Source organism: Thamnophis elegans, chromosome 12 (assembly GCF_009769535.1).
Source record: "Thamnophis elegans isolate rThaEle1 chromosome 12, rThaEle1.pri, whole genome shotgun sequence".
NCBI classification, from domain to species: domain Eukaryota; kingdom Metazoa; phylum Chordata; class Lepidosauria; order Squamata; family Colubridae; genus Thamnophis; species Thamnophis elegans.
The window spans coordinates 1,116,452-1,144,375 of record NC_045552.1 but is presented as its reverse complement, the minus strand read 5'-3'; the positions used below and the strand labels follow the sequence as shown (position 1 = coordinate 1,144,375).

Genomic DNA, 27,924 nt, shown 5'->3' with positions numbered 1-27,924 from the left:
GCTGGGAGGGCCCCCGAGGGCCCCACCGGAGACGGGCGTCGCAGGAGCTTCGTTGTTATAAAGATGGCCGTTTATTTGGAGTGCGCCCAACATTCCTCTCCATTCACCCCGACAGGCTGACCAAGGGCACCGCCTGTCGCCCGATGGGACCACGGTGAGAAGGGATGGGAGCCACTGGGGAGGCCAACTCCTCCTCCTCCTCTTCCCTGGTTGGAGTTTCTCCTCCTTTCGGTTCCTGCTGCAGTCGGGCGCATTGTAGGCGATGGCTTGGCTCCCCAGCCCTCCCGCAGCCGGACCCTTGAAGCGGCCCCCTTTCCAGGGCCGAGGGACCGGCTCCCTTTCACCCACAATAGTCTTGGTCTCAAGAAACGATGCTGCTGCTGCTGCCGAAGGGGACCTCGGGGGTCAAGGGGTGTCCGGTTGCAGCCCACGATCCGTGTCCAGGTTGGGCCGAAGTCTGTGCCCCTCCTGCTGCAGCCCCCCCCCCAAGAAGGCCCCTCCCCACCAGGCCGGGGGTCCGAGGGGCAGGAACGGCTGAGAAGTCCATTCGTGGATGGGGGGCGGCTGGTCCTCCAGTCACTGCTGCTTGGAGCGAGGCCACAGCCGGCTGGCCAGGGAGCCCAGGAAAAGCTGTTGCTTCTTGTGCTGGGTCAGGTCCGAGAGCCGCTGCTGTTCCTCCTGGGGAGGGGCAGAGACCCCGGCACTGCCGTCAGCCCCCTCCTCGGCCCACCCGGGGGTCTCGGAAGCCGTGGCAGCCCTGTCCCCACCCAGAGGGCCTGGGATTCCCCCTGCCCCCCTCCTTCTCTCTCTCTCTCTCTCTCACCTGCTCCAGCTGGGACTGCCTGCGTTTGAAAGCCTCCAGCGGATCTTCTTCCAAGGAATAGTTCTCCAGGACAGAGCGAACGTCGTCCACTCCGCTCATGGCGATGGCTGCAGGAGAGAAGGACCACAAGTGAGCTCTGGCCCGAAGACCGGGCAGAGCAACGCAACAGACTGGCTTTCTTGGCACAAGCCTCCCTCCCTCTGCCATCTAGGACGAAGCCTGGCCAGGCAGGGCCCCCAAAGCTCCCTCTGGCTCAGTGTTTCTCAACCTTGGCCACTTGAAGATGTCCGGACTTCAACTCCCAGAATTCCCCAGCCAGCATTCGCTGGCTGGGGAATTCTGGGAGTTGAAGTCCGGACATCTTCAAGTGGCCAAGGTTGAGAAACACTGCTCTGGATCCTCTGGGGAAAACAGCTGGGAAGGGAGAGGGGCTCAGGCTGAGGGTCTCCTCTGGCTCCCCTTGAGACCGAGGCCTCTGCTGCCTTTTTTAAAGGTTATCGCAATATAAAATATAAATGGAAATAAAAGCTAGGGAAATAGGGAGGGGGAAAGAGGCGGGGGAGAGAAGGTGTCCATTTCCAAATTTTTCCAAATACAAAATAAAATAACCACCTCCTTTTTTTAAAAAAAAAATAATGTGCCAACTTGACAAATGCCAAGACGTGGCTATAACTACGAATGGCGTTGATTGGCGGAAACCAACGTCCAAAGTTCGTGTTCTGCTTTGCCCAGGCTCACTTTTGAGGAAGGCCGAGAGGTCGAAGAGGGTCCGGTCGTCAGAGTTCCCGTCCCACTTCTTGAGGGCCAGGCCGTTGAAGGGCTGCAGGCGGAAGGCCTCCTTCTTGCAATCCACCACCACCACCTTGGATGGGTCTCTGTTCAGGCAGGAGATGTCCTGGGGGGAGCAAGGAGAGCGGCAGGTGGGACCTCTGACCATTTGTGCTCCATCCATCCATCCGATTAATCAATCTTTATGTGTTCTCCGTCTGTCCATCATCCATCTATCCATCCATCCATGTCATCTGTCCGTCCATCCGTCCATCCATCCAACTTATGTTGTCTGTCTGGCTATCCATCCGTCTAGCTATCTTTCTATCATCTATCTATTCATCCATCCATCCATCCAATATGTTGTCTGTCTCTGTCTATCCATCCATCCATCCGTCCATTCATCCGATTAATCAATCTTTATGTGTTCTCCGTCTGTCCATCATCCATCCATCCATCCATGTCATCTGTCCGTCCATCCATCCAACTTACGTTGTCTGTCTGGCTGTCCGTCCGTCTAGCTATCTTTCTATCATCTATCTATTCATCCATCCATCCATCCATCCATCCATCCATCCAATCAACGTCGTCTGTCTCTGTCTATCCATCCATCCATCCGTCCATTCATCCATCATCATTCAACCAACCTTGGTAACTTTAAGATGAGTGGACTTTAACTCCCAGAATTACACCCAGCCAGCAAAAATGATCTCTCTCTCTCTCTCTCCCTCCCTCCCTCCCTCCCTCCCTCCCTCCCTCCCTCCTTTTAAAACCGCCCATCTCCTTCCCACTCTGGGTGCTGCACAGATAAAACATCAAAGCATAAACAGGGAATACACAATTGAAAGTGTAAAGGCAAGGAAAAATTAAAATGACTGGGGAAATTAACTAATGGGGGGGGGGGCTTTCAGGGTGCTAGCCAGCCCTGTGGCCCCCTGGGGCTCCTCCAGCACTTTCGGGAAAGTCCAGCTGGATGAGCAAAGGAAGAGAGCCAGAGACTGCATGCGCTTCCCCCTCCTTCCGTGTGGGCCAAGGGCATTCAAAGGGAGCCCGCCCTTCGATGTTCCTGGCAGGGAAATTCCCACATCCTTCCACCATTTTCCCTCCTGCCTCGTTTCAATCGAAGGACAATTCGGAGAAATTCTGTACAGTATTTTTCACGTTGAGACTCAAGGCTGATGCAAGACTGCATCTCGTGAGTGAGGTTTTTTGGACCGGATGCAGCCACTATGTTATAATGACCTTTTAAAAAAGTCCTAGTAATGAACTGAGAAGAGAAGAGAACTGTGCAGAGAAGAGCAACAAAGAGGATTAGGGGACTGGAGGCTAAAACATATGAAGAACGGTTGCAGGAACTGGACATGTCTAGTTGAATGAAAAGAAGGACCAAGGGAGACATGATAGCAGTCTTCCAATATCTCAGGGGCTGCCCCAAAGAAGAGGGAGTCAAGCTATTCTCCAAGGCACCTGAGGGCAGAACAAGAAGCAATGGGTGGAAACTAATCAAGGAGAGAAGCAACTTAGAACTGAGGAGAAATTTCCTGACAGTTAGAACAATTAATCAGTGGAACAGAAGTTGCCTCCAGAGGTTGTAAATGCCCCAACACTGGAAGTTTTTAAGAAGATGTTGGATAGCCATTTGTATGAAATGGTATAGGGTTTCCTGCCTAGGCAGCGGGTTGGACTAGAAGACCTCCAAGGTCCCTTCCAACTCTGCTATTGTATTGTATTGTGAGTCTATAAACACTCACACGCTCCGCTCGATTGGGGAGATGTGCTCACTGCCTCAGCTTTAAAATAAACAAGGAAAATTGCCTCAATTGCTCAGCTTCTAAAGAAGCGAAGTCTCCTTTTTCATGTACAAAATACTCCAAGGTCCCAGGCTCTTAGGAAAACAAAACAATAAGCTGCAGATTCCACACAATGATATGTAACTGGAAGTTAGTCATTAAGTCCTTCAATCAACCAGTTTTCCGTGGGGTTGCCCCCCCCCCCACTTTCCCCCCCATTCACCATTGCCTTGCTGGATTAGCACAGACTTGGCTGTTCCACAAATCGCTCCCAGAACTTCCAAATCTTTATTTTCAGTACAAAGACAAAGCCCTGGGAAGGAACTGGGAAGAAATCTGCTCCCCTCCTCCTCCTCCTCCTCCTCCCCGGCACAGTGGAAAAGGCCTTTTTCCAAGCTATCTTTAATTGCCTGGCCGGCTTCTCCCTTTTGTATTATTTATCGTTTTATCATAAAAGGTGAAACGCAAACCAGGAAAACGAACAAACGAAGTAAAACAAACGCATCCATTCAACACGAACAATGACAAAAAAAAGGGAAAAAATAGCGTATTAAAAAAAGTGATCAAATAAATCTAACATTTAATATGTAGGATCCACCCTGGCTGGGAGAGAGGAGAAGAGAAGAGAGGAGGGGAGGAGAGGAGAGGGGAGAAGAAAAGGAAAGGAAAGAAAAAAGAAAAGAGGATTTGGGCTCAAGTGTCCCTTTTTCCATCTTTAATGCAACGGGCCCCAGAGTGAGGCTGCTTCTCCCAGGAAGACAAAACCAGCCCCCCCCTCTGCCCCACGATGCTTACTTGGGGAGGGGGGGGGAGAATCCAAACAATTAAGATAGGGAGAAGGCCCCCCACCAGCAGCAGATGGGAGGTGATGAGGGGGGGGGGAGGCAGAGCAGAACGTAGACAGAAGGCAGCTTTGCCCCCCCACCCCCAGTCCGAGGGAGCCCCAGCAGTTAAGCCCCCCTCCCTCTATTGTGGAGAGCTGGCCCAGGGGACTCGCCCTGTGGAGCACGTGGCCAAGGCAGCTGCTCATCCAGAGAGGCAACAGGCAGCGGAGGAGGTCGAGGGAGGAGGCATTCTGGGATGCCAAGAGTGGGACCACGGTGGGGGGGGGGGGGAGGAGGCCCCAAGGGGCAAAAGGCCCGGGGGGGTGGTGGTGGTCCTCAGGGAGGTTTGGGGTCCTGTACTCTTTTGCTTGGAAGGAAGCCCCGCTGGACTCCACGGAAGCGAATCCTCCAACTGTGCGTTTGGGAGACGGACCAGCTGAGCTCCTGGTCAACCAGCTTGTCTAGGGGTTAAGGTGTGCCAGGCGAGAAAGTGGGAGAAGGGAAGTTCTAGTCCTGCCTTAGGCACGAAAGCTGGCTAAGTGTCTTTGGGCCAATGACCAGGAGACGGTGAGTTCTAGTCTCACCTGAGCCCTGAAAGCTGGCTGGGGGATTTGGGCCACGTGATGGCGAGTTCGAGTCCTGGTTTAGGCAAGAAAGACAATTGGATGGCTTAGGGCCAGTCCCCCCCTCCCCGTCTCTCTCAGCCCAGCCCACCTCACAGGATTATGATTGTGGCAAAATAGGAGTACAGCATTGTGCTGGATATGTCCACTGTGGGACACAAATAAATAAAATAAAATAAACCAATTCTCAGGGATGCTAATACCCAGCTACTTGTGTCCCTGCCGTGAATTATTCAAACCCCAAAGACAAAGCCATCTTGTCATTCGCTTAAGAATTGTGGTAAGAAAGTGTGAAAATGGGGCAAAACCCCACGTAACGCCTGCCTTGCTTAGCGATAGAAATTTGGGCTCCTACAGGGCATCGGACCTGGGTACCTGAGAGACCGCCTCCTGCCGATTACCTCCCTCAGACCGATTAGATCTCACAGGTTGGGTCTCCTCCGGATTCCATCTGCCAGCCAATGTCGGCTGGCGACTCCCCGGGGGAGGGCCTTCTCTGTTGCAGCTCCGGCCCTCTGGAATGATCTCCCCGTCGAGATCCGGACCCTTACTACCCTCCCGGCCTTCCGCAAAGCCACCAAGTCCTGGCTGCTCCAACTGGCCGGGGGAGGCTGTGAAATATCCAGCCCCACGGAAATTGTGAATGTTGTGGTTTTGTTTTTAAAGTGTTGTTTTTGTCTAGTTTTCCCCCTTTCCCTTGTCTATTGTGAGCCGCCCGGAGTCCTTCGGGAGTGGGCGGCATACAAGACAAATCAAATCAAATCAAAATCACTGTGGTCAAGGACCACCTGGGCCCCGATAAATGTGGAGAATTTACGGCCCATCATAACAGGGCAGCCAAAACCAGCATTACAGTCCCCAAAAGCAGCCTAAAACCGATTAAAAACAGCGGAAGGCAAAGAAAGAGGAAGGGCAGTTGTGGCTTTGCGTATCCTTGTTTCCCAGGTATTATCACCTTCTTCCCAAGGGGCACATGGGTTTTGCAGGCAGCCTTTGGCCTCCTCAGTTCCGAGCGGCTCTAAAGCCACCGCAAAGGACCCCTCCCACGCGGGGCCAGGGGGCTCTCCCGACCGTGCTGCAGCCCTACCTTCACGTGATGCCCATCCATGTAGCGCGTGGCGTCTCGGAAGAGCCGGTAGGAGATGAAGCCGTGGGGATCCACGCTGTCGATGAGGGGAAAAGCTGTCTGGGAGAGGAGAGAGAGAGAGAGAAGGCAGGAGGGGATGACCAGCCCGGAATGACTCAAAAAGGACTTCCGAAGATGGCAAGGCAGGTGTCGCCAGCAGCTTCGGCTCAAATCGAAGGACGTTAAAAGTGGCCTGACTCTGAGGATCTCTGTGCGCCAGTGGTGGGTTCCTGCATCCACATGGACGCGGGAAGTATGCACATGCGTCTTAGCGCCTCCGTGAGCCTCCGCAATGCTCCAGCGGCTCAGCAGAGCATTGCGCAGGTGCTGTACGCGCTGTGCGTGTGCGCGGAGCGCCGAAGACTTAAAAGACCGGTAAGGAGCTTGGCCGGGCCCTCCGGAGCACTGTATGGAACGGTATCCGGTGCTCCGGGCAGGCTCCAGTACGCCCGTACCGGTGTGTGTGTGTGTGTGTGTGTGGCGTACCGACTGCAACCGACCACTCGGAGGAGGGTGCAGAGCTAACCCTGCGCTTTCCTTCTTAAGAGAAGTTGGATCACAGTGGCTGCACAGTCAAGACGGGCGGCTTGAAAGTTTAATAAATAAGAATAAATTAAGTCAAGTGGGAGATACGCTGATCACCCAGGTGGCAATATTCCGTGACCCGTCAAAACCGCGTTCCACAAAAGCGCGGTCGACGAAATCGCGTATGTGACGTCATCACAGCGCGACGAAAAAGATCGAAAAATTGAAATAAAAATTAAATTACAGCAAGCCGATTCACATAAAGGTAAGCGTTAGGTTAAGGGTTAGGGTTAGGTTAAGGGTTAGGGTTAGGTTTAGAGCGTTAGCGTTACGTTTAGCGTTAGGTTAAGGGTTAGCGTTAGGTTTTTCGTTAGGTTAAGGGTTAGGTTTAGGGTTAGGTTAAGGGTTAGGTTTAGGGTTAGGTTTGGGGGGGTTAGGGTAAGGTTTTCACTTTATTTTTACATTTTTCGATCTTTTTCGTCGCGCTGTGATGACGTCACATACGCGCTTTCGTCGACCGCGATTTTGTCGTCCGCGGTTTTGTGGTGGAACCGCAATATTCACCCACACCGGCTAAAAAAGTGGCAGCCCCAAGCAGAATATCTGCCACGGAGGTCCTCAAACTTGGCAACTTTTAAGACGTGTGGATTTCAGCATAGCTCTGCCGGCTGGAGAATTCTGGGAGCTGAAATCCACACGTCTTAAAGTTGCCAAGTTTGAAGACCCACGAGGACCCTTAGAATAACTGAGACATCCTTACAATTTCTCAGATATTTGTCAAGCAGGGGAAAATCAGGAAGTCCAGGCACTTCAAAATGAATATCAAGCTTTAGGCTCTCCACAAGAATCTGAACTACTAGCAGTCAAAGCAAATTGGCGGCAGAGAAGCGTCGGTGGAAGTCAAGGGGCAGCTGGGGTGAGATCTCTTGTGGGCACGAAGAAATGCGAGACTGATGACGCGTTCGATCCCTCCCTCCCTCGGGCTCAGCCTGGTCGCCTCCTGCAGGTAGTCCCCGACTTACAACAGTGACCGTTCAAAGTTACAAGGACACTGAAAAAAAGGGACAGACGACCATTTCCCACACTGACGACCATTGCAGCGTCCCCCATGGTCACTGGATCGAAATTCGGACGCTTGGCAACTGAGTCGTATTTATGACGGCCGCAGAGTCCCGGGGGGGGTGGGGGTGGGTCATGTGATCCCCTTTTGCGACCTTCTGACAAGCAAGGACAAAGGGGAAGCCAGATTCACTTAACAACCGTGTTACTAACTTAAGTACTTAACAACAGTGGTAGGAAAGGTGATAAAACACGGCAAAATTCACATTAACAAATGTTTCACTTAGCAACAGGAATGTTGGGGCTCAATTATAGTCGTTAAGTTGAGGACTATCTGTATTCTTAGAATATCTAAGGGATTCTCTTGACTATGTTATGTTTTCTCAGAGGTCAACAGAGAAGCAGGGAGCTGTTGTGAAAAGGCTGCCAGCTTCCACCTCTGCCTTCTGGGCACTTGGTTAACTCATGGGGTCCAGCTAGGTCAAATCGGGCAGGCCTGCCCGATTTGACCTAGCTGGACCCCATGAGTTAACCAAGTGCCCAGAAGGCAGAGGTGGAGGCTGGCAGCCTTTTCTCTGAGCAGCTCCTGACCTTGTGGGGGTGAAAGACCGGGGTGCTGCTTTCTCCCCAAAGACAGGCCCACTCAATTAGCACAGCAATGCTTCGGATTCAATAGGCTGCAAGGCGCAGGGAGGGGGCCATTCTCATTCAAATGAGCCGTGGCACGCTCCCTGGGAGAGACCCCACTGCCACCACTCAAGCGTGAGGAAGGAAGAGAGGGCCAGGGGGAATGGGCTAACCAGCTGTGCTAACCTTCCCCTCCCTCCCTCCCTCTCGATGGCCTGACATGGTCTAAGGTTATCCCCTGTGGTCACTCTGCATCTGTGTGGCCAGCATGGGCATTGGACACAAAGCTGGACCCCCCTTTCCCTTCCTTGGCTGGGACTTTCATGCCCAGTTCCCCCCAGCTGGGCACAAATCTCAGTTCAGTCATACCTGGAACTGTGTTTGCTGGCCCAGCAGTGATGGAAACCGTAAGGGAGTTTTAGCTAAAGGGCAACTTTAAGACTCGGGGACTTCAATTCCCAGAATCCCCCAGCCAGCCAGGATTCTGGGAGTTTGAAGTCCACAAGTCTTAAAAGTTGCCCCAGTTTGGAGGCTTCTGAGCTAAAGGAATCTATTCAGGGGTTAAGTTAAAAATAAATAATGGATTTTAATTTCAATAGAGGGGACAAGTTCATTTTCTGCACACTCAAAGCCTCTTTCAAATGGGGGATAAGAAGAAGAAGATCGGAGCACCGCTTGGCCAGCTGGCAGGGCCCATCCCTGGAGCGCTCACCATGCCCGTCTCCGAGGTGAAAATGACGATTTCGTAGAGAGGCGCCAACTGCTGGAAGAGGTTGTCGATGCCCGGCCTCTTTTTGAAGCGCCAGCCGGTCACTAACTGAGGACAGGACAGAGAGAGAGAAGAGAGGCCTTGAGAGAAAGCTAGGCAGAAAGGACAATTATCAACTAAACCCCATCAGTCCCGGCAGATACTCTGGCGCTTTTTCTTACGGACGTTTCATTAACTAGGTAAAATCAGCCTGCTCCCTTCTAACCCTGATGATGTTACCTATTTTGGCAATGAAATGTCTGCAAGAAAAGCACCAAGCCCCACGCAATTCGAACTGCTGATAGGTGGGGCAGAGTGTCAACCAAGTGCCCTGCCGTGCCCACTGGCTCTGAGGGGAACGCGATGCCCCCAACCCCAATTCCTGGAAAGGATACAGACCGACCATTCAGGGTGCAGGAGGACATCGGTGAGTTCGATGACCAGGGTGTAAGGCGGCTGGTAATACGGTTCCTTCAAGGGATCCGGCAGCAACTTAGGGCTGGTGGGCTCCATGATCATCTGGAAAAAGAAACCGAGGCCGTCAGAAGAGGCCAAGAGGCAGAATGGGTTGGGGAGGGGGGGGGAGAGTGGGATTCTATGTTTTTATCCCTAGTTTGGACCAAGAGGGGGAAAAAAATTCACCAGGATTGGGTAGGAGACCAGAAAGCTTTAAAGCCAACTTGCATATGAATTCATTATGGTGTCGTTTTTCATTTGGGAAAATTGGGAAAAAAATTCTAAAAAAGAGTGTTGTCCAATCTTGGCTTTTTAAGATCTGTGGACTGCGCAGGTTGGCTAGGGAATTCTGGGAATTGAAGTCCACAAGTCTTAAAGTCTCCATGTTTGGACACTCCAGTTCCAAAATCCCCCAAAATGTATGGAAGAGGAAACTCACCTGACTATAATCTTTGAAATACTTGTACGACCTTCGCAGCTGTTGAAGGATCACCACATCTGTAAGCCAAAGGGAAGAAAACTTGTTGCAGAACCAGTGAACAGCACCTCTCCCGTGGCTGATGGGACCTGGATCCCAGAGCCGTTACTCTGCAGATTAAACCTCTACATGTCATCCCACAGGCACCCGCTCCCTTTTCGCTCCTGGGTGCTGGCATGTACAAGGGAAGCTGGTCCCAATCCCCTGAACTGCAGTTCAAGCTACAAGAAATCCATTTCAATGCCCTCGAAAACCAGCAGTGCAATTTCTGCTTTTTAAGCAGGAGTTTTTCCGGGCAGGGAGTGAGGGAGCCGCTGCATTAATTTCCAAGCACCAAACTTCATGCTTTGTGGTCTCAAGTGGAATCAAAACACAAATCCTAGATGTACCACCGTTCTTTGCGTGGCCATTCCAAGTTACGAGGGTGCTAAAAAAAAAGGCGACTTATGACCAGTCCTCGCGTTTAGGAACACTGCAACATCCCCGTGGTCATGTGACCAAAATTCAGGGGCTTGGCAATTGATATGCATTTACAACAGTTGAAGCGTCCCGGGGGTTGTGTGATCGCCATGAGTGTGTTGTGTTTTTAACCTGCTTTCTTTTCTTTACTTTTTAATACTTTTTAAATTGTCTTTTATGTAAGCCGCCTGGAGTCCTTCGGGATTGGGCGGCGTATAAGTTTATTAAACTTAAAACATTTGTGGCCATCCATCAGACGCAAAGCCAAGGCGGGAAGCCGGATTTGTTTAATGACTGCTCGGCCCACTTAAAACTGCAGCAGCGATCCACTTAACAACCGTGGGGAAAAAGGTTGCAAAAATCAGGACCGACTCACTTAACACCGGCCTTGCTTAGCAAAGGAAATAACGATCCCGATTGTGGTCGAGAGTCGAGGTCTACCTGTGAGTCCCCAGAAGGAAGGAAGGAAGGAAGGAAGCGGGGAGGGGAAAGAAGAGAGAAGTACATTTGGGGGCAATTGTATAAGCCGAGGTGGCACAGTGGTTAGGGTGCAGCACTGCAGGCTACTTCAGCTGACTGCTATCTGCAGTTCAGCGGTTCAAATCTCACCGGCTCAAGGTTGACTCAGCCTTCTATCCTTCCGAGGTGGGTGAAATGAGGACCCAAATGTGGGGGCGATATATGCTGACTCTGTAAACCGCTTAGAGAGGGCTGAAAGCCCTATGAAGCGGTATATAAGTCTAACTGCTATATTGTAGTTCCTGAGCTGAAGACTGGATTCTTTATCAGTAGTGATTACTCAAGGCTGCAGCTCCAACCTGGTTTCTTCTTTGCCCTCCCCCCCAAAACCATCTGATGTTGCTGGAACATATGTGGGGCTGCAGCACTAACACCCCCCCCCCCAAAAAAAAAACCATACAAGGGATTCTCCGAGGACCAGCTTGCTTAAGCAGAGGTCAGGCTGGGGAAGAAAGAGCGTGTGAGCGAGACGGGCAGCCTCCCACCAGCCCTGTTAACTATCCCTCTGAGATTTCGGCTTCCCCATTTCAACCGCCAGGGTTATTCAAACAGAAGCTCCAAGTCAATCAATCAAAGGAGGCCTGTTGAATGGGGTGTAATTTGGGGCGCATTGTTATGGTAATGGGAGCAGAGCAGCTGGGCCGGGAGGGAGGACGGAGGGGCAAGGGGCGGGTGGGGCGAGGATTCCTCTCAACTGGAGGGTGCCATGGTGGAATCCCCAGGAAGAGGCACCCCGTCAACCCCCCACCCGCTCCCCAAATATTGAGACATGAATCAATCAGAATCGAGCTGGAAGGGACCTTGGAGGCCTTCTAGCCCAACCCTCTGCTCAAGCAGGAGGGCCTCTACCATTTCAAACAGGTGCCCCTCCAGACTCTTCTTAAAAGCCTCCAGTGTTTGGGAGCCCCCACAACTTCTGGTGGCAAGCTGTTCCACTGGTTCACTGTTCTCATTCTTAGGAAGTTTCTCCTTAATTCCAGGTTGGTTCTTGCCTTGATCAGTTTCCATCGTTTCTTCCCTGGCCTTCAGGTGCTTTGGAAGATCCTCTTTGTGGCAGCCCCTCACATCCTGGAAGACTGCTCTCCCCTCACACTTCACCACTGGAAGGTTTTAAGAAAAGGCTGGACAGGCACCTGTCTGAAATGGTATAAGGTTTTCCTGCTTGAGCAGAGGGTTGGACTAGAACAGTGTTTCCCAACCTTGGCAACTTGAAGATGTCCGGACTTCAACTCCCAGAATTCCCCAGCCAGCGAATGCTGGCTGGGGAATTCTGGGAGTTGAAGTCCGGACATCTTCAAGTTGCCAAGGTTGGGAAACACTGGACTAGAAGACCTCCAAAGCCCATTCCTGATTTTTGCAGGAAAAGCTAAATAACCTCTCAGGTTGAGTAAGGGATTCTTTCATTCTTCCCTACAGGCCTCTGTGAATTAAACAACCCCGGAAGGAAAAGTGAGGCTGCCCAGAGCCAGCCGGGGTTCCCTGCCACGTGGGCAGCTTTTTCCACCAAGGAGGGAGGGGCTGGCTAAAAATCTGGAAGGAAGGGAAAGGCACAGGGGTGGGGGGGTGGGGAATTTATAGAGGGGGAGAATGACAATGAAGCTATGCCTTTTAATCTGTCAGCGCATATGCCTGGATGAAAGGAGCCGAGGAAGGCGGCCTTTTGTGCCTCCCCCAAAGAAGCCCCCACCATCCGCCCCAGGATCCTCCCCTCCCCACTCTTGTCCGAAGCGTTCCACCACAATCTGCTTTGGGGAAGCCGCGGCCAGGTTCCATCTGGCCCTCTGCCCCGCATGGCAACTCCTGCCCCCCCTCCTCCTCCCCTTCCCAAAGCTGAGAATACGACTCTTCCCTAAGAACGAAATGGATCTACGTGGGATCCCAGGACAATGTGGCAGGATCCAAGCTGGGTCTGCCACCGGTTCAGACCAGGTTTTGTCTTCCGAGCTTTTGGACCCATGCTGGCATTCCCTGGGTCCTGATGACCAACCCAGGTTGGATTCTTCCTTCGATTTCGCAGCAGGCCCCCCCCCCCCTTCTGGGGAAAGAGAAATTGGGAATTCTCCAATGTGGAATTTCGAATTATGAAAAGAGCCAATCCCTTTATACAATTAATAGAATTGCAACAAGAAATAGTGGATGGAAGTTTAACAAAGAGAGATGCGATCTAGGAGGAGAAAGAGAGAACCATTAAACAGTGGAATGACTTGCTCTCGGAAGCTGTGGGTGCTCCATCCTTTACAAGAATAGACAGGACCACCACTTGACTGGCATGGAATAAGTCTCCTGCCTTGAACAGGGGGCTGGACTACAAGACCCCCGAAGCCCCTTCCAGATCTGAAGTTCCATCCAACCAACTCTGAGGTCAACCAAGGAGAGTTGTGCCATTTGTGAACTTGGCGATGCTCAACCTTGGGGCCTTTGAGATGGCTGGACTCCAACTGCCAGAGTTCTTACCTAAGAGGGTCGCCAGACCTTATAAAGCAGGGGGGTCTCCCAACATGGCAACTTTTAAAACTTGTGGACTTCGGCTGGCTGAGGAATTCTGGGAGGTGAAGTCCACAAGGCTTAAAACGTTGCCAAGTTGGGAGGCCCCGGCTTTAAAGCAAAGGGAGATGCCTGAACCCCCCCACCTGTGGGGCCAGTGGGGAGAAGCCGTGGCAGGACCTGCTGCAAAAGGAGACTCTGCAACCTCCGAAGACCCCCAGAACGGCTTCCCCAGCTGCCTCTCTCGCCGGAGGGACATCTGGAATGCTCGTGACACGCTTTAGCCACCCTGCCCCCCCCTCCAAGGTCTCCATTCCTCCCCATTATCCAGGGACGTTGGCCTCCAGCTATGTGCGAGGGCAGGCAAGGAGGGAGGGGGAGGTGGGGGGAGACCCTAGCTGGTTTGAGGGACAGAGCTTCCTGTCCTGCAAAGATCTGCCCCACCGTCTGCTTTTGAAAAGGGGCCCGTTGCTTTTGGGGGCAGAAACCCCCTCGCTGTGCAGCCGATGGCAAGGGGGAAAAGCGATTCCGGCTATTTCTTGCCCGCCGCATTAAAGGCATATTCGTTGTTTTGAAAAGGTGATTAAGAGCTGAGGGCACCAGGTCACAGCTGCAGCGACCCAGCTTCTGGTTCAAAGAGCTTAATCCCTTCGCAGGGTAGTTTCTAGCGCAATTCAGCGGAGGCCGGCCAGACCCAGCCTAGGGGCTCAGATAGAGAAAGATATTGATCGGCTGAAAAATAATTTCTCTTTTTCGCTCTCAAGAAATGCAGCCAGGAGATTAAATTCTGCAACTGCAAATAATATGCAGTAAACATTCCAGTTGTGTTTTCCTCGCATAAGGGTGGCAACTCTAGATGTACTTCGGCAATCCCTTCGCTCTCATTCTTGACCCTCAACTCAACCCCGGTCTTGTCTACTTACCGTCATCAAATTCATCAGGAATCTGAAAGAAAAAGAGAGAGAAAACAATTTATCTGTGGAGATTCTCAGTCATCCAGGTCATAGTTATCCCAACGGTGCTTTTGAGAGAAAACCCTGTCTTTATTTTGATTCCAAGGGGACACTGCGTATCCCAAAATGGGGGCTGGGAGGAGGGAACAACACAAGACACACAGCAACACACCTGTCTGTTTATTTCTAGCCCACCTTTATTTTTAGAAATAACTCAAGGAGGTCAACTTACCTAATACTCCTTCCTCCTCCTCTTTTCTCCACTATAACAACACTGGAGGGTGTTTGTGTGTTGGGCTGAGATAGGGGAACTGGCCAGGTTACGTGGCTGGATTTCATGACTAAGGTGGGACTAGAACTCCCAGTCGCCTGGTGACTACCATAGAGTCACCTAGCCTGCTTCCATAGCTAAAGCAGGACTAGAACTCACCACCTCCTCCTGATAATTGGCCCAAAGTCACCTAGCTAGCCTTTCATGGCTCAGGTGGGGCTAGAACTCACCTAATGACTGGTCCAAAGTCACCCAGCCGGCCTTCGTGCTTAAAGTGGGGCTATAACTCTCCATTCCCTAGTGCAGTGTTTCTCAACCTTGGCAACTTGAAGATGTCCGGACTTCAACTCCCAGAATTCCCCAGCCAGCGAATGCTGGCTGGGGAATTCTGGGAGTTGAAGTCCGACATCTTCAAGTTGCCAAGGTTGAGTGATTAGTCCAAAGTCACCCAGCTGGCTTTCATGCCTAAGGCTGGACTATAACTCCCTGCCTCCTGCTTTCTAGCCTGGTGCCTTCACCACTAAACCAAACCGGCTCTGCAGCTGCCTTCTCCCACCCATGTGGCACCTCCAGATGTGCTCAGATTGAACTGCCCTCGTCACACCATGAGGGAACTCAGCCGGGAGAGAGGCTGGCTTAGGGCTGCGGTGCTCAGGGTGGAGCGAGAGGCAGGCGGGTAGGGGCTATCATTCATTTCCTTCCTTCCATATTTACAAAACGTTCCTGGGGGCAGCGACTCCGAGTTCACGCTGGCCAGGCAAACAGGTCAGCGGAAGGCTGAGCCAGGTCAAAACAGATGGCAGGAAGGAAGATGGGATGTGGGAGGCCGTGGCTAATTGGGGGATAGTTTTATTCCCATGCCCAGTGCCCTCCTTCCAGAAGCCAGGAACTTAATTTAATGTAAAGGAAAGAAGAAGGGAAGAAAACCCAGGATATGATGGAGACTCAAACACGGAGGGGAGAGAGGGAAACAATGCCTCCGTCTAACCCAGGAATTCACCCCCAGACAGAGGATCTCTCTTTGTCTGTTCCCCAGGACTCTTTGGAAACAAGGAACGCATGGGAGATGAATGTGTGAATGCATAAAGAGAGGGAATAAAACTTTACGGCGGAGGCCTCCAAACCTGGCCACTTTAAGACTTCTGGACTTCGACTCCCAGAATTCCCCGGCCAGCATAGCACATTCTGGGAGTTGAAGTCCACCCAGTCCTTGCTCCAGGGTTCCTGCAGATGCTCTACAGCAGTGTTTCTCAACCTTGGCAACTTGAAGATGGGAATGCTGGCTGGGGAATTTTGGGAGTTGAAGTCCGGACATCTTCAGGTTGCCAAGGTTGAGAAACACTGCTCTACAGGTAGTCCTCGATTTGCAACAGTTCATACAGTGATGGATCGAAGTCACGACAGCACTAAAAAAAGGGACTCGTGATTCTCACACTTACGACCATTGCAGCATCCCCATGGTCACAAGGTCAAAAATCAGGTGCTTGGTAACTGACTCGCATTTATGACGGTTGCAGCGTGGCAGGTCATGCGATCCACTTTTGCAACCTTCTGACCAGCAGATTCGACAGAGAAGCCAGGTTCACTTAACAACTGCAGTGACTCACTTAACAACTGTGGCAAGAAAGGGTGCAAAAAGGGGCAATATTTACTTGACCAATGTTTCACTTAGCAACAGAAACGTTGGGTTCCGTTGTGGCCGTAAGCCGAGGACTACCTGAACCGAATGCTCTGGGGGGAAAAAGAAATGGTTTGTCCAGGTGAGCTCGGATGTAAGGCAGGTGACGGGGGGCTCCTGAGCAGCCCCTCCTAGAGACCCACTCGTGAGCCTGGGGCAGCCGTGAGCCTTGGTAGCTCGGAGCCTTGGGCTTCACAATCTGCCAAAGGGACCAAGGATTTTGGGGGAGCAGAATCCTCCACCCAATGCCCTCACAAGCAGCCCTGGGGAAGGAACAAGGACGTGTCCGGTCAGAGCGAGGGGCCTTAGCCGTCTTCTTCCAGAAGCAAGCAACCCCTATTGCGCTGTTTCTTTTTAAAAAAAAACTTGGGTGTTTGCACAAGCCATGAGTTTTGGTGCACCAGCCAAATGGCCTTCACACCTCCAGATTGGACGGTTGTGGCAAAGGGGGTAAGAAGCAGCTCTTCCGTGTCCCCAGCCAGCCAGTGGAGATCATGCAGGCCCAAGAAGCTTTTATAGGGTGATGCTCAATCTGGAAACCTCCTTCAATGTACTGGACCAACTTCACTCGCCTTGAGACGAACCCTGGTGGAAACGATTGCAGGAGAGAGGCAACTTGGGAGGAGGAACTTCTTGACAGGACAATTAATCAGTGGAACAGAAGCTGCCTTCGGAAACCATGGGTGCTCCATCACTGGAGGTTTTGAAGAAGAGACCAGACAGTCACTTATCTGAAATAGCTTGTCCTGCTTGAGTGGGAGACTGGACTAGAAGACCTCCAAGGTCCCTCCCAGCTCTATTCTGTTCAATATCACTTCTTTTTCCTAGCCTGCCTTAAACTGAAGGCTGATTTTGTGTTCAGGTTAAAACTTAAGAAGAGCCACTCAAATACCCAAAGGTTCAAAAGCTGCCGAAAAACAGAGGTCCTTTGGATTTCTTACCATCGGTCTAAATAGTTAATGGCACCTACCATTGGTTGGCCAGCAACCAAATCACAGTCACCAAACAATATGCAACCAAAAACGGCAAAAGGAAAGCAAGCCAACCACAGCCATCATAATAAACGGATGACGTCGTTCCATTCTTCCCAGGCCGCCAAGTTTCAAAAGGCTCACGGAAAGCAGGGAGCAAGGAGCCAATTTTGTTGTTGCAAGGTGGTGCGTGCGTGCCATCCCGCTGTAGAGGACCCCTTCTGAGGATCAGCACCTGCAAACCTCAGACCCACCAAAGTGGGGGACCAAAAGCAGGGCTCGCCAACCTTGGCAACTTTAAGACTTATGGACTTCAACTCCCAGAATTCCCCAGCCAGAAACTTTTAAGATTTGTGAATTTCAACTCGCAGCTGTGCTGTGCTGGCAGGGGAATTCTGGGAGTTGAAGTCTGCAAGTCTTAAAGTTGCCAGGCTTGGAAACCCCCCTGCTCAAGAGGAATGAACAAGTGGGGGAGCAGGAAGAAGAGACACAAGATTTTTTTAAAAAATGGGCAGCCCTTTTTAGAACAGGCCTGGATCCCCCATTTCTCTTACTGATTTCAAAGACTGCAAAGGTTTTTCGCGTTCGCACGCTACCCACAATTACTGTGTTATTTCCTTTACTCTTTTACAACTGAGAGTGGCGCGATTTGATTCAGATCCAAAAGAGGCGAGAATCAAAAGTGGAAAAAAGATAGTGGAGGGGTGGCCAGTTTGCTAAGCAGCACTGCACAAGTACAGATTTCATCTGCCCGCAGCCAACTTGGATGGTGCTGCATTTCAGCTTTGCAAAGTCTGTTAATCTTTGGGTCAAAATAATCCCGCTCTAATATTCTGAAATGAGGCTGAAGCATCTCTTCTCCCCAGAGCCCAGGAAGACTCGCTGGCCAATGCAGCCTTTCAAGTCTGCCTGGGTTTGAAAGCACCAGCTGTTTGAGCCCCAAAGACTCACCCACACAAAGTGACAATAGCTCTTAATAGATCTTAAAACAACAATGGTCCCCCCCCCCCCGCCCTCACAAACACCCCATCTGATCGTGCATGAGTGCGTGAATACAGAGCCATCCTATCAGGACGGCAAGAAGTTTATTCTTTTCATCTACAGGTGCAGAAGGAAAGCAGCTGTTGGCTTAAACTGCAAAACCCTTTCAAGAAATCCCGATGGCTTCTAAAACTCCTCCGCTGGGATCAATCCCACGGCAGATCATTTTTACAAGAAGACAGGGGCGATGGTTTTAATCGTCTCGGGCTCTACCTTCCCAAAGGCTCCTGGACCAAAGGCCGCGTGAAACCGAGCTAATCCCTGGCTGAGGGACACACGCCAGCTCACGAGCCATTGTTCTGCTTTACTTCTTTGGCCGCGAAATTTCGGATTATGTAAAGCGAGGCGGAAGGAAGAGCCGGTAAAATGCACCAGTGAGAGCCCAAGGCCCGGCCTGCTTTGTTCCAGGCGACGGAGCATCAACTTGACAGGGCAGGAAACTGAGGCTGACAATGGAGAACAGGCCACACAATGGCAGCTGCCTGGGGGGGCTCTTCCCCTCCCACCCTCCTTAACCAAATCCAGCCACCGCTGCCAGATTTACCCAACTGACCCGTGTCCAAAGTGGGTTCATCTGCAAACTTGTTAAGCGGAGGGCATGTGGAGCTGCTGCAGAGATGCCGTCTGGAGGGAAACGGGGCCCCTCCATTGGGCCAGAATTGAGGGTTCCCGATTTCTCTTCTGCTGCTCTAAAGCCAGAAAGACTCACAAAAGGACCACGCGGGGACTCCCCGACTTGCGGCCATTTGTTTAGGCACTGAAATTAAAGGGACCTGGGACTGTTTCACACACTTATAACCGGGGCAGCATCCCCGGGGCCACGTGATCTGGAATGCAGGATCCGTGCAGGGAGACCGGAGCACAGTCAACAAGGGATTCCATGCAGCTGAGAAGTATTTCAACCGAAAAAACCGTCTCTCTTCCCTGCAAACACTGGGCCCTGGAAGCAGTGGCATTGTCTGTCCCCACTGCCCTCCGGATAAAATGGTTTTCCTAGGGACACGGGCACTTGGAAGCCCAGAGGGGCCTGGTTGAATTCAGGAAGGAGGCAGCCGTGTGGAAGGCAAATCAGCTTTCATTTCCAGGGAATGTCGTTCTCTGCTTTCTACCCACATTTCAGTCAGACTTTTGAAGCCCAACGGCCCCACCTGGAGAGAGAGAGACACTGCAGTCCTCCCTCCAGAGGCCCACATCTGCTAAACGAAACAGGCTCTTGAACACAGGAGTTTCTAAGAGGGCGAGAAAGGATTTCATTGTCATGGTTGCCAAGTCGTGTTCAGCTCTTTGAAAACAAGGGACCGCAGGGCCCTCTGTCCTCCACTGCCTCCCGGAGTTTGCTCAAATCCACGTTCATTGCATCGATCACACTATATCCAACCATCTCCTCCTCTGCCGTCCCCTTCTCCTTTCGCCTTCCGTCTCTCCCAACACCAGGGTCTTTTCCAAGGAGTTCTCTCTTCTCATTGGGTGGCTGAAGTATTTGAGCTTCAGCGCCAGGATCTGTCCTGGTTGATTTCCTTTCGGATTGACTGACTGGATCTCCTTGAAGAACAGGGGACCCTCAAGAGTCTTCTCCAACAACCAGAAAGGACACGAGGTTCCAAAACGCCAGCCCCAAATAAAAGAAAGGGCCAGGAACACACCACTCAGGTCCCTATGCAGAATCAGAATCGAGCTGGAAGGGACCTTGGAGGTCTTCCAGTCCAGCCTCCTGCTCAAGCAGAAGATCCTATCCCACTTCAGACAGGTGGCTCTCCAGCCTCTTCTTAAAGACCTCCAGTGATGAAGCACCTACAACGTTTGGTGGCAAGCCGTCCTGCTGGTTAATTGTCCTGACGTTTAAGAAGTGTCTCCTTAATTTCCAGGTTGCCTCTCTCCTTGAGAACGATATCAAGGCGTTCTCCCCAAATGTCCAAGAGGCAATAAATGTACTAAGAAGCAGAAGGTTCTTCAGGATTTTCCCAGGGTGGCTCACTTACGCGGCCCTAAGCACAGCTTTTCAGAAGTTGCCAACATTTTGTTTCCAAGACTGAGGCCGGGAGATCAATGCAAATTGGGAGAGTGAGAAAGGAAATTTGTAATAAAAAAAGATCAAGAAGCCTCTTTTGAGCAGCCCCACACTTCTCAACGCACGGAAGCCGAAGGAAAGCGTGGGAAAGAAAGGAAGATCAAAGCCGGAGCCCCTTTTGCAACCACTTAGGCCGAAATGGGCCTAGACGGGTCCCCCTGAGCCCAGGCGATGCCATGCGACTTGCGGGCAGTTGTGAAGTGTGCCAGCCGGGGCCCTCAGACCAGGCACATTTGCCATCAGGCCTCACTGTGGCCATTCGCATGAATGCGACAGGCAGCCTGAAAAAGGGTCATTAGCCAAACCAAAGGGGCCTTCTTATGGCCCCGGAGCAGGACGGAAAGGGGCAGGCAGGCGGGGAGAGGCAGGGGGCTACTTCAAAGCAAGGCCATTTGTAAGAATTCTAGACATCCGGCCCCTTGGCTTTCCCCCCAAAAGAGGGGCTCAGGGTGGAGACACACTTATGCAGGTCCAACTTAAAGACTATTTGAGATAAGCTACCAATGGAAGAGAATGTTCTACACCCACTTCTATAAGAGAGTAACTTATGTAAGTTCTTTACTTACTCTAGCTCAGTGGGAATCAACCTGGTCCCTACCGCCCACTTGTGGGCGTTCCAGCTTTCATGGTGGGCGGTAGGGGTTTTGTCCGATACTGAAGCACTTTCCTTTTTTTTAATTTGATTGACTTCCCTACTTTATAAATCACCATTACTGTGGAACCGGTGGGCGGCTAGAAAATTTTACTACTAACAGAGATACAAAAGTGGGCGGTAGGTATAAAAAGGTTTGACTACCCCTGCTCTAGCTCACGCTGTAATTACCTCTCATATTAACAAGAGAATTCTAGGGGAAATGAGCTGGAGCTACCAAACATCTACTAATTATCCAAAACATAATGGGGACAGAAGGAGCTGAAAAATAGAGGTTTCACGAGGAATTGTTACGACACAGTTCTCCCTTCTTAAAATTTGATTTTGAAAGGGGAGCGGGGAGAGAAAGTCCACTTAAAAGCCAAACATTTGTAACTATGCACTGGGAATGGGTTGCGTCACCACAACATGAGGGTAGTTAAGACATCAAGCTAGAAGGCGGGAGAAAGTTAAGATCAAGTCCTGTGCCTTAGCCAAGAAAGCTGGCTGGGTGCGTGACCCGTCAAAACCGCGGTCGACAAAAGCGCGCTTGGCGAAAGCGCGTACGTGACGTCATCACAGCGCGACGAAAAAAATTAAAAATTGAAATAAAAATAAAATTAAAGCAAGCCGATTCACATAAAGGTAAGGGTTAGGTTTAGGGTTAGGTTAAGGGTTAGGTTTAGGGTTACGTTAAGCGTTAGGGTTACGTTTAGCGTTAGGTTAAGGGTTAGCATTAGGTTTAGCGTTAGGTTAAGGGTTAGGTTTAGGTTTAGGGTTAGGTTTGGGTGGGTTAGGGTAAGGTTTTCGCTTTAATTTTACATTTACCGATCACAGCTCGATGTTTTCGTCGCGCTGTGATGACGTCACGTACGCGCTTTTGTCGACCGCGGTTTTGTGGTGGAACCGGCTGGGTGATTCTGGGCCAATCACCAGGAGATGGGAAGTTCTAGTCCTGCCTTAAGCATGACTTTGGGCCAGTCACCAAGTGACGGTGAGTTTGAGTCCCGCCTTAGCCAGGAAAGCTGGCTGGAGGAGTCCATCCAGTCTCTCACTCTCAGCCCAGCCCACCTCACTCACAAGGGGGGATATTTTTTGTCAAAACAATAAATCCGGGATCCAAATAAGTAACTCGAATAGACGTCCCTTTGCCTGCATTCAAGGGGAAAGAGCCAAGCCAGGGGCTCCGTGCTCCAACCTGCTTCCTCCCCACGGAGACTTCACAGACAGTTGCCAATTGTGCTGGAATTGTGCTTGTTAGCGCAAACAACCCAGAGCAGATGGCATGTGCCGGCCATAAGCTGACCCAAAGCCCATAACGGTGAGAAGTAACCAAGGCCCGGGGCAGCATGAAAGGAACGTGTTCAGGTTTGGGTGACTGATGGGGGGGGCTGGGGGAGAAGGGTCATTCACCCAGGGTGATTTAAGAAGTCCTCTCTTCCTCTGGGATAGTGCAGTACGATGTCCTCACCTCCGAGGATAATTCAGGTTGTTGTTTACAACAAGGTGAAGAACGGCAGCTTCTAACTTCAAAGCTGCCAGTATAGAGAAAGGCAATCAGGAAATCGGGGCCTTAAAAGAGGTGTTAGGGATAGTGGGTGGGTGTATTTTAAGTCTGCCGTTCAAAATGCCTCAGGGATGTGTAAGGCCACTAGCAATTCACACTTTGTTTCCTCAAGGGCACTTGGGACTTGTGCTACAGATCAAAAGAATCTCCCCTCATCCGCGTGGCTTGCAATTCACACGAAGGGCACCGGAGAGCATCTCTTTAGGAACCAACAATTAAAAAATGACCCCTGTAAGATAAGTGTGCCGGTTGCAGAATCCAGATGCTGACGCCCTAGACAATTTTGGAAAGCACCAACTTGGGGAAATAAATAGAGAAGGCACATCACAAATTTAAAACGTAGAAGCGCTGTACAACTGCAGAAGCTGCCTGCATTTCCCTGCTCAACAATAAATACCTTTTATAAAAAAACCGATGCTTAAAGATTTAGGCTGCAACGTTTTGTACATAATTGTTGCTGAGGGGGTGGGGAGGGCATTTATGCACACAGGCTGAATTCTATTGTGGTATTTTGTTTTTTGTGTGTGTGTGCATTTCAACAATGTCGATAAGAAACTAGACTGGATCAGGTGAAAGACGGAAAGGATAATACAAAAAAAACATCTCCCTTCTGTATTGATGCCAGGATCAGACCATAGACCGAGCTGCAGTCACTACTGACCTAATATTTTGTTAGATTAAAAAAATTATTGAATAATGCAGAATGGACAAGCATAATATCAACTTTAAGCACATCCCTCTTTCCATCTATAGTGCTGAACAAAAGGCTAAGGACATTGTTTCCCTGAAATTCACCCATGAAAGAACAAACCCCAAATCTGGACAAAATGTTGGAAGCCTGAAAGAAACTTTCTCAAGCAAATGCAGCCTCATTAGCAAACGTGTAGTGCTCCCCTGACGAACAGGCCCTTCCCTCTTAGTGCCCCCCCCCCCGGCCCCATGACATCAAGCACCCATCAGCCCCCTTTCACACATCCCTGGCAACATGTGCCTGCTGTAATCAGGACCAAAAAACATCTGTGGGAACTTGGCTTCAGGCCTTTCCTCATGACCTGTCCTAGGCTGAGGGCTGAGTTATCATGTCACAGGAAATCGTCACCCAAATATTGTCTCGGTGGCACAAAAGAGATTTGGGAAGCTGGCCTGATTACATTCTGTACTCCGTGAAAGGGAAGCATTTTTCCCTGTTCCAAGTCACAACTGGCTTTCTGCAAGTTGCACATATTTTGTTCGGAATCGGGATGAGGAGAAACGGAGCATCCCTAGAGATATTTTGTAAAAATAGGCATGGGTATTTGCTAGTGTGTGTTTGTGTGTGTGGGGGGGGGATATAAAAGCTACAAAAATGAGGAACAAATCATCACAGATTGTTCAGGAAAGTATAAGAGTAGCAGCTTGGTCTGGTGGTTAAGACACCAGGCTACAAAGCGGGAGACGGTGAGTTCTAGTCCTGTTTTAGGCATGAAAGCCAGGTGGGTGACTTTGGGCCTATCACTCTCTCAGTTGAATCTGCCTCACAGGGTTGTGGTGAGGAAAATAGGAGAAGCAAGGTGTATGGGATATATTCACTGCTTTGAGTTAAATTTTTAAAAATAATAAAAGGGGGATACAAATAAAATATAAATAAGAAAATACCGGTAGCTGTTTTTCTTTTACGATTATGTATTAAGCAAAGAAATTACAGGTAGTCCTCAACATGCAAATGCAACAACGGGACCAGAATTTCCAGAACTAAGCAACATTTTGTTTGGTAAGTGAGGCCTGATTTTAAGATCTTTTTTGCCATTGTTAAGCAAATCACAGTGTTTGTTAAGTGAATCAACACAGTCGTTAAGTGAACCTGGCTTTCCCCCATTGATTCTGCTTGTTGAAGCTGGCTGGGAAGGTTGCAAATGGTGATCTTGTCACACACACACCCCACACACACACACAAACAGTGCCACCATTGGTTGCCAAGTGCTTGAATTCTGATGATGCCACCCTGGAGATGCTGCAGCAGTTATTCCTGCTTGTCAGTCACTTTTTTCAGTGCCATTGTAACAAAACTGGAACATTGCAAACATGCCACTAAGAGAGTCACCGCTCACACAACCTCCTTCTTTCTTTTTGCAACTGTGAAGTCCCGCTAGGACTGCTGAGCGGGCAGATTTGAGGTTGGGAGTTTGAGCTGTTATTTTTGGAGCTCAGCAATTTCTGCCACGCTCACTGCACAAGGCCAGCGCTAGAACGCTGGATGTCAACATGGAATAAATGGGCTGAAGTCTAATCGAGGTTTCTTGGTGATCTTGAAAAACTTCCATTCCCAGTTGTGGCCTTTCAGGGCTGCTGCCATCTAAAGGACCAACCACAGTAATGAAAAACAGATGACTGCTATTTTGGAAGCTTGCGTGCAAAGGAGTTTTCCTCTACAGCAGAGTGGTCTAACCTTGGCAACTTTAAGATCTGTGGATTTCAACTTCCAGAATTCCCCATGCTGGGGAATTCTGGGAGTTGGGGTCCACAAGTTTAAAGTTGCCAAGGTTAGACACGCCTGCTTTACAGTGATATATAATCCTTGTGATGCTTTCATCACATTTCATCGCTTGCTTTTCCTAGTCAGTTTTTACCAACACTAAACTTATTTGGAGCTCAAATTAATCTTCTCTGTGCTTCTGATAAAACAGGCTACAACATCTGACTTTAGACTGCCCAGCATCTTCTGAACACTGAACGACCTCTAGTGGCAGCCACCTAGCTAACAAGAAAACTTCCTTTAGATAATAAAAGCATCCTACCTTCCCACCATTTTCATCCATGGAATTACGACCTGATGAAAAAAGAGAGAGGGTGAGTGAGTGAGTGAGTGAAAGAATGAGAAATATTTGTCAACAATGAGAAATAGGGAGCCATTTAATAGCCTGGGGAGATGTGCACATGAATCTTGAGGATCTCATCCCATCACGCTTCCTAGCAGTAACGGAACTAGGTTTAGGATAGAGAAATAAAACTACATACAATTCTTCCCATCAATCAACCTTCTGGACTGACCAAAGAATCACTAATGCCAACAAACAGGACCCAACCAGTATCTTAAAGACTTAAAACAACCATCTTGGCAATAAACTATTCAATTCTTCGCCTTCAGAGCACTGTCATGTATAGTTTGATTTCAAACAGAAACAGAACATCAACATATCAACTCCATCAACCCACACACTGTTAACTGGAAGATATTATGCAGAGGCCTGGCCCCAGGGTACAACTGCAACAATTCAGATTGTGGTAATGATCATAGGCCAGAGAACAGAACTTCGATACAATGCACTGACCGGTACTGATTTTATCTTGGGCTTGCCATGAAATTATAGGCTGGAAGCTGACTTACCAAAGATGTAGATAATTGCTACGCCGTTGCCAGCTCCGAGAAGGCCTACTATCTGCAGCAGTCTCTTTGTATAGGCAGGATTCTGCTTTTTTGTCTTCTCTTGTTGTTCATCGGACCCTTTTCCATCTTCTTCTCCCGTTGACTGGAGGGGGAGAGAGAGAGAGAAAAGGGTAAATGGAGGCAAGGCACAACTGCATAAACCATGTACTGGTAGTCCTCCACTTATGACCACAATTGAGGCCAACATTTTAGGTGGTGAGACAGTTGTTAAGTGATTTCTGCCTCATTTCACAATCTTCCTTATCAACATTAAGTGAATCCTTGCAGCTATTTAGTAAGACAGTTGATAAGTGAATTTGGCTTCCGCATTGACTTTGCTTTTCAGTCACAAAAGGGGATCCCGTGATCGCATGATCACTACAACCATCGTAAATATGAGCCAGTTGCCAAACGGCCAAATTGTGGTTCATGTGACCGCCGTTCTCACACGGCCCACCGCAACGGTTGTAAGCGTGAAAAACCGTCATGTCATTTTCACACACACACACACACACCCCAGTGGAGTTGTAAAGTGAATCTGGCTTCCCTGTTGACTTTGCTTGTCGGAAGGTCGGCAAAGGTAGCTTCTTTGTGACGCTGCGACCGCCGTAAATATGAATCAGTTGCCAAATGGCTGGATTTTGATCATGTGACCGTGAGGCTCTGGCAAGGGTCGTGAGTGGGAAAACCGGATATAAATCACCTTTTTTCACGGCCATTGTAGCTTTGGTCACTAAACGAATGGCTGTAAGTCGAGGACTGCCTGTATTTTTGAATGAAGGGATGCCCAACTCAGGACTTCAACTCTGAGGCTCCCTGAAGCTCTGAGCTCCCCCTAAGGCCGGTGGGCGTCTGGGCTGCCCCTTCTGCACTGGCCTCACCTATGATTAACCCTCCGAGCTTCCAGCAGGCGAGGCCGGAGGCCCCAACCCGGGCTCCCCGGCCCCTGAGGCCTGACCCTTGCGGAGGCCCCCGTGACGGCCGTCCAACCGCCACGGGAGGGTCGCGGCGGCCCTCGACGGCCTGGCCTGGCCTGCCCGGCCCTCACCTTCTTCTGCTGCTGGGCCACTTCCTTCAGGACGGCTCCGGTCAGCCCCGGCCCCGCCGCCTTCGCCTGAGGAGGGACGCCCGGCGGAGCCCCCGAACTCCACGTCCGACCGGGCAGTGCCCAGGCGCCGCCCCGCTTCCACCTCCGGCAGCCCCCGCCGCCGCCCCGCAGCGCCCGCAACCCGCCCGTCAGCGCCGCCTCAGACAGGACACGAACGGCCGCCACCACCGCGGCCATCTTTGCTCGGGGGCGCCTTTCGCGCCTGCGTCGGCCCTTGCCCAATCAGGAGCGAGGGGGCGGGGGGTGTCGGGGACGCGCTTCGGCGGGGGGGTGGGTGGAGGGAAAAGGAAGCGGCCAATCAAGCGAGCGAAAAGCGGAAGGAGTCCTTTCCTTCCGCAGCATCCATATTTGCGGAGCCGGACTTGCCCGCCCCTTCGACCAATCACAAAAGCAGGATTTGTGATGGTACCCAACCCGCGAGCCAGCTCTACGCCGCCCAGGTTTCTCTGACCAATCGCGACTCAAGGGGGCGTGAAGACCCGCGAAGCTTTCCGTATTGAAATAAGCGGCCGCAGTTCCCATTGGCTAGAACGCGAAAGGGCGGGACCTTTTCTTCCCTACTGGTCTTCCCGGAAAGTGACAAGGTTAAAGAGCCGAAGGGACAGCAAAGCACGTGCGAAGAGCAAGACACGTGCCTTTGAAAAGAAAAACTGAAAAGAAAACCCTCGATTTTCACAGGATAGAGCCGTACAATAAGCACAGTTAGCGCTTACTGTATCTAAATACTTATTAATTTAAATTAAATTTTTTTATCTTATTGCTTTGATTATAAGTTCGCCAGAATTGCCCTAGTTGAGATGAGAAAAATGGATAGTCCTTGACTTACAACAGTTCATTTAGTCAATTGCAAGCGACTTAGTGCTGTTTTTCACTTATGATGGTTGCAGCATCCCCCACCGTGACATGATCAAAACTTGGAAACTG

General features: G+C 50.6%; 1 protein-coding gene across 1 annotated transcript; it reads right to left on the bottom strand.

The window, feature by feature from the left end:
* Window positions 1–52: 52 nt before the first annotated feature.
* On the bottom strand, window positions 53–27,211 carry TIMM50 (translocase of inner mitochondrial membrane 50). Its single transcript, XM_032228157.1, has 11 exons — window positions 26,941–27,211; window positions 25,854–25,995; window positions 25,264–25,295; window positions 14,233–14,254; window positions 9,809–9,867; window positions 9,313–9,432; window positions 8,878–8,982; window positions 5,916–6,014; window positions 1,562–1,718; window positions 824–930; window positions 53–678 (listed from the first exon to the last, which is right to left on the bottom strand). Exons 1-11 carry the CDS (start codon window positions 27,175–27,177, stop codon window positions 577–579), a joined length of 1,182 nt encoding a protein of 393 aa, XP_032084048.1. The 5' UTR covers window positions 27,178–27,211; the 3' UTR covers window positions 53–576.
* Window positions 27,212–27,924: the final 713 nt, after the last annotated feature.

What these genes read in the sequence shown, in the direction of transcription:
- TIMM50 (XM_032228157.1), bottom strand. Translation starts at nt 27,177, where the DNA reads ATGGCCGCGGTGGTGGCGGCCGTTCGTGTCCTGTCTGAGGCGGCGCTG. An exon ending in TGGCCCAGCAGCAGAAGAAG is followed by an intron (nt 25,996 to 26,940) that starts GTGAGGGCCGGG and finishes CTCCCCCTCCAG; the next exon opens with TCAACGGGAGAAGAAGATGG. An exon ending in CCTCTCGGCCTTCCTCAAAA is followed by an intron (nt 931 to 1,561) that starts GTGAGCCTGGGC and finishes TCTCTCCTGCAG; the next exon opens with CCATCGCCATGAGCGGAGTG.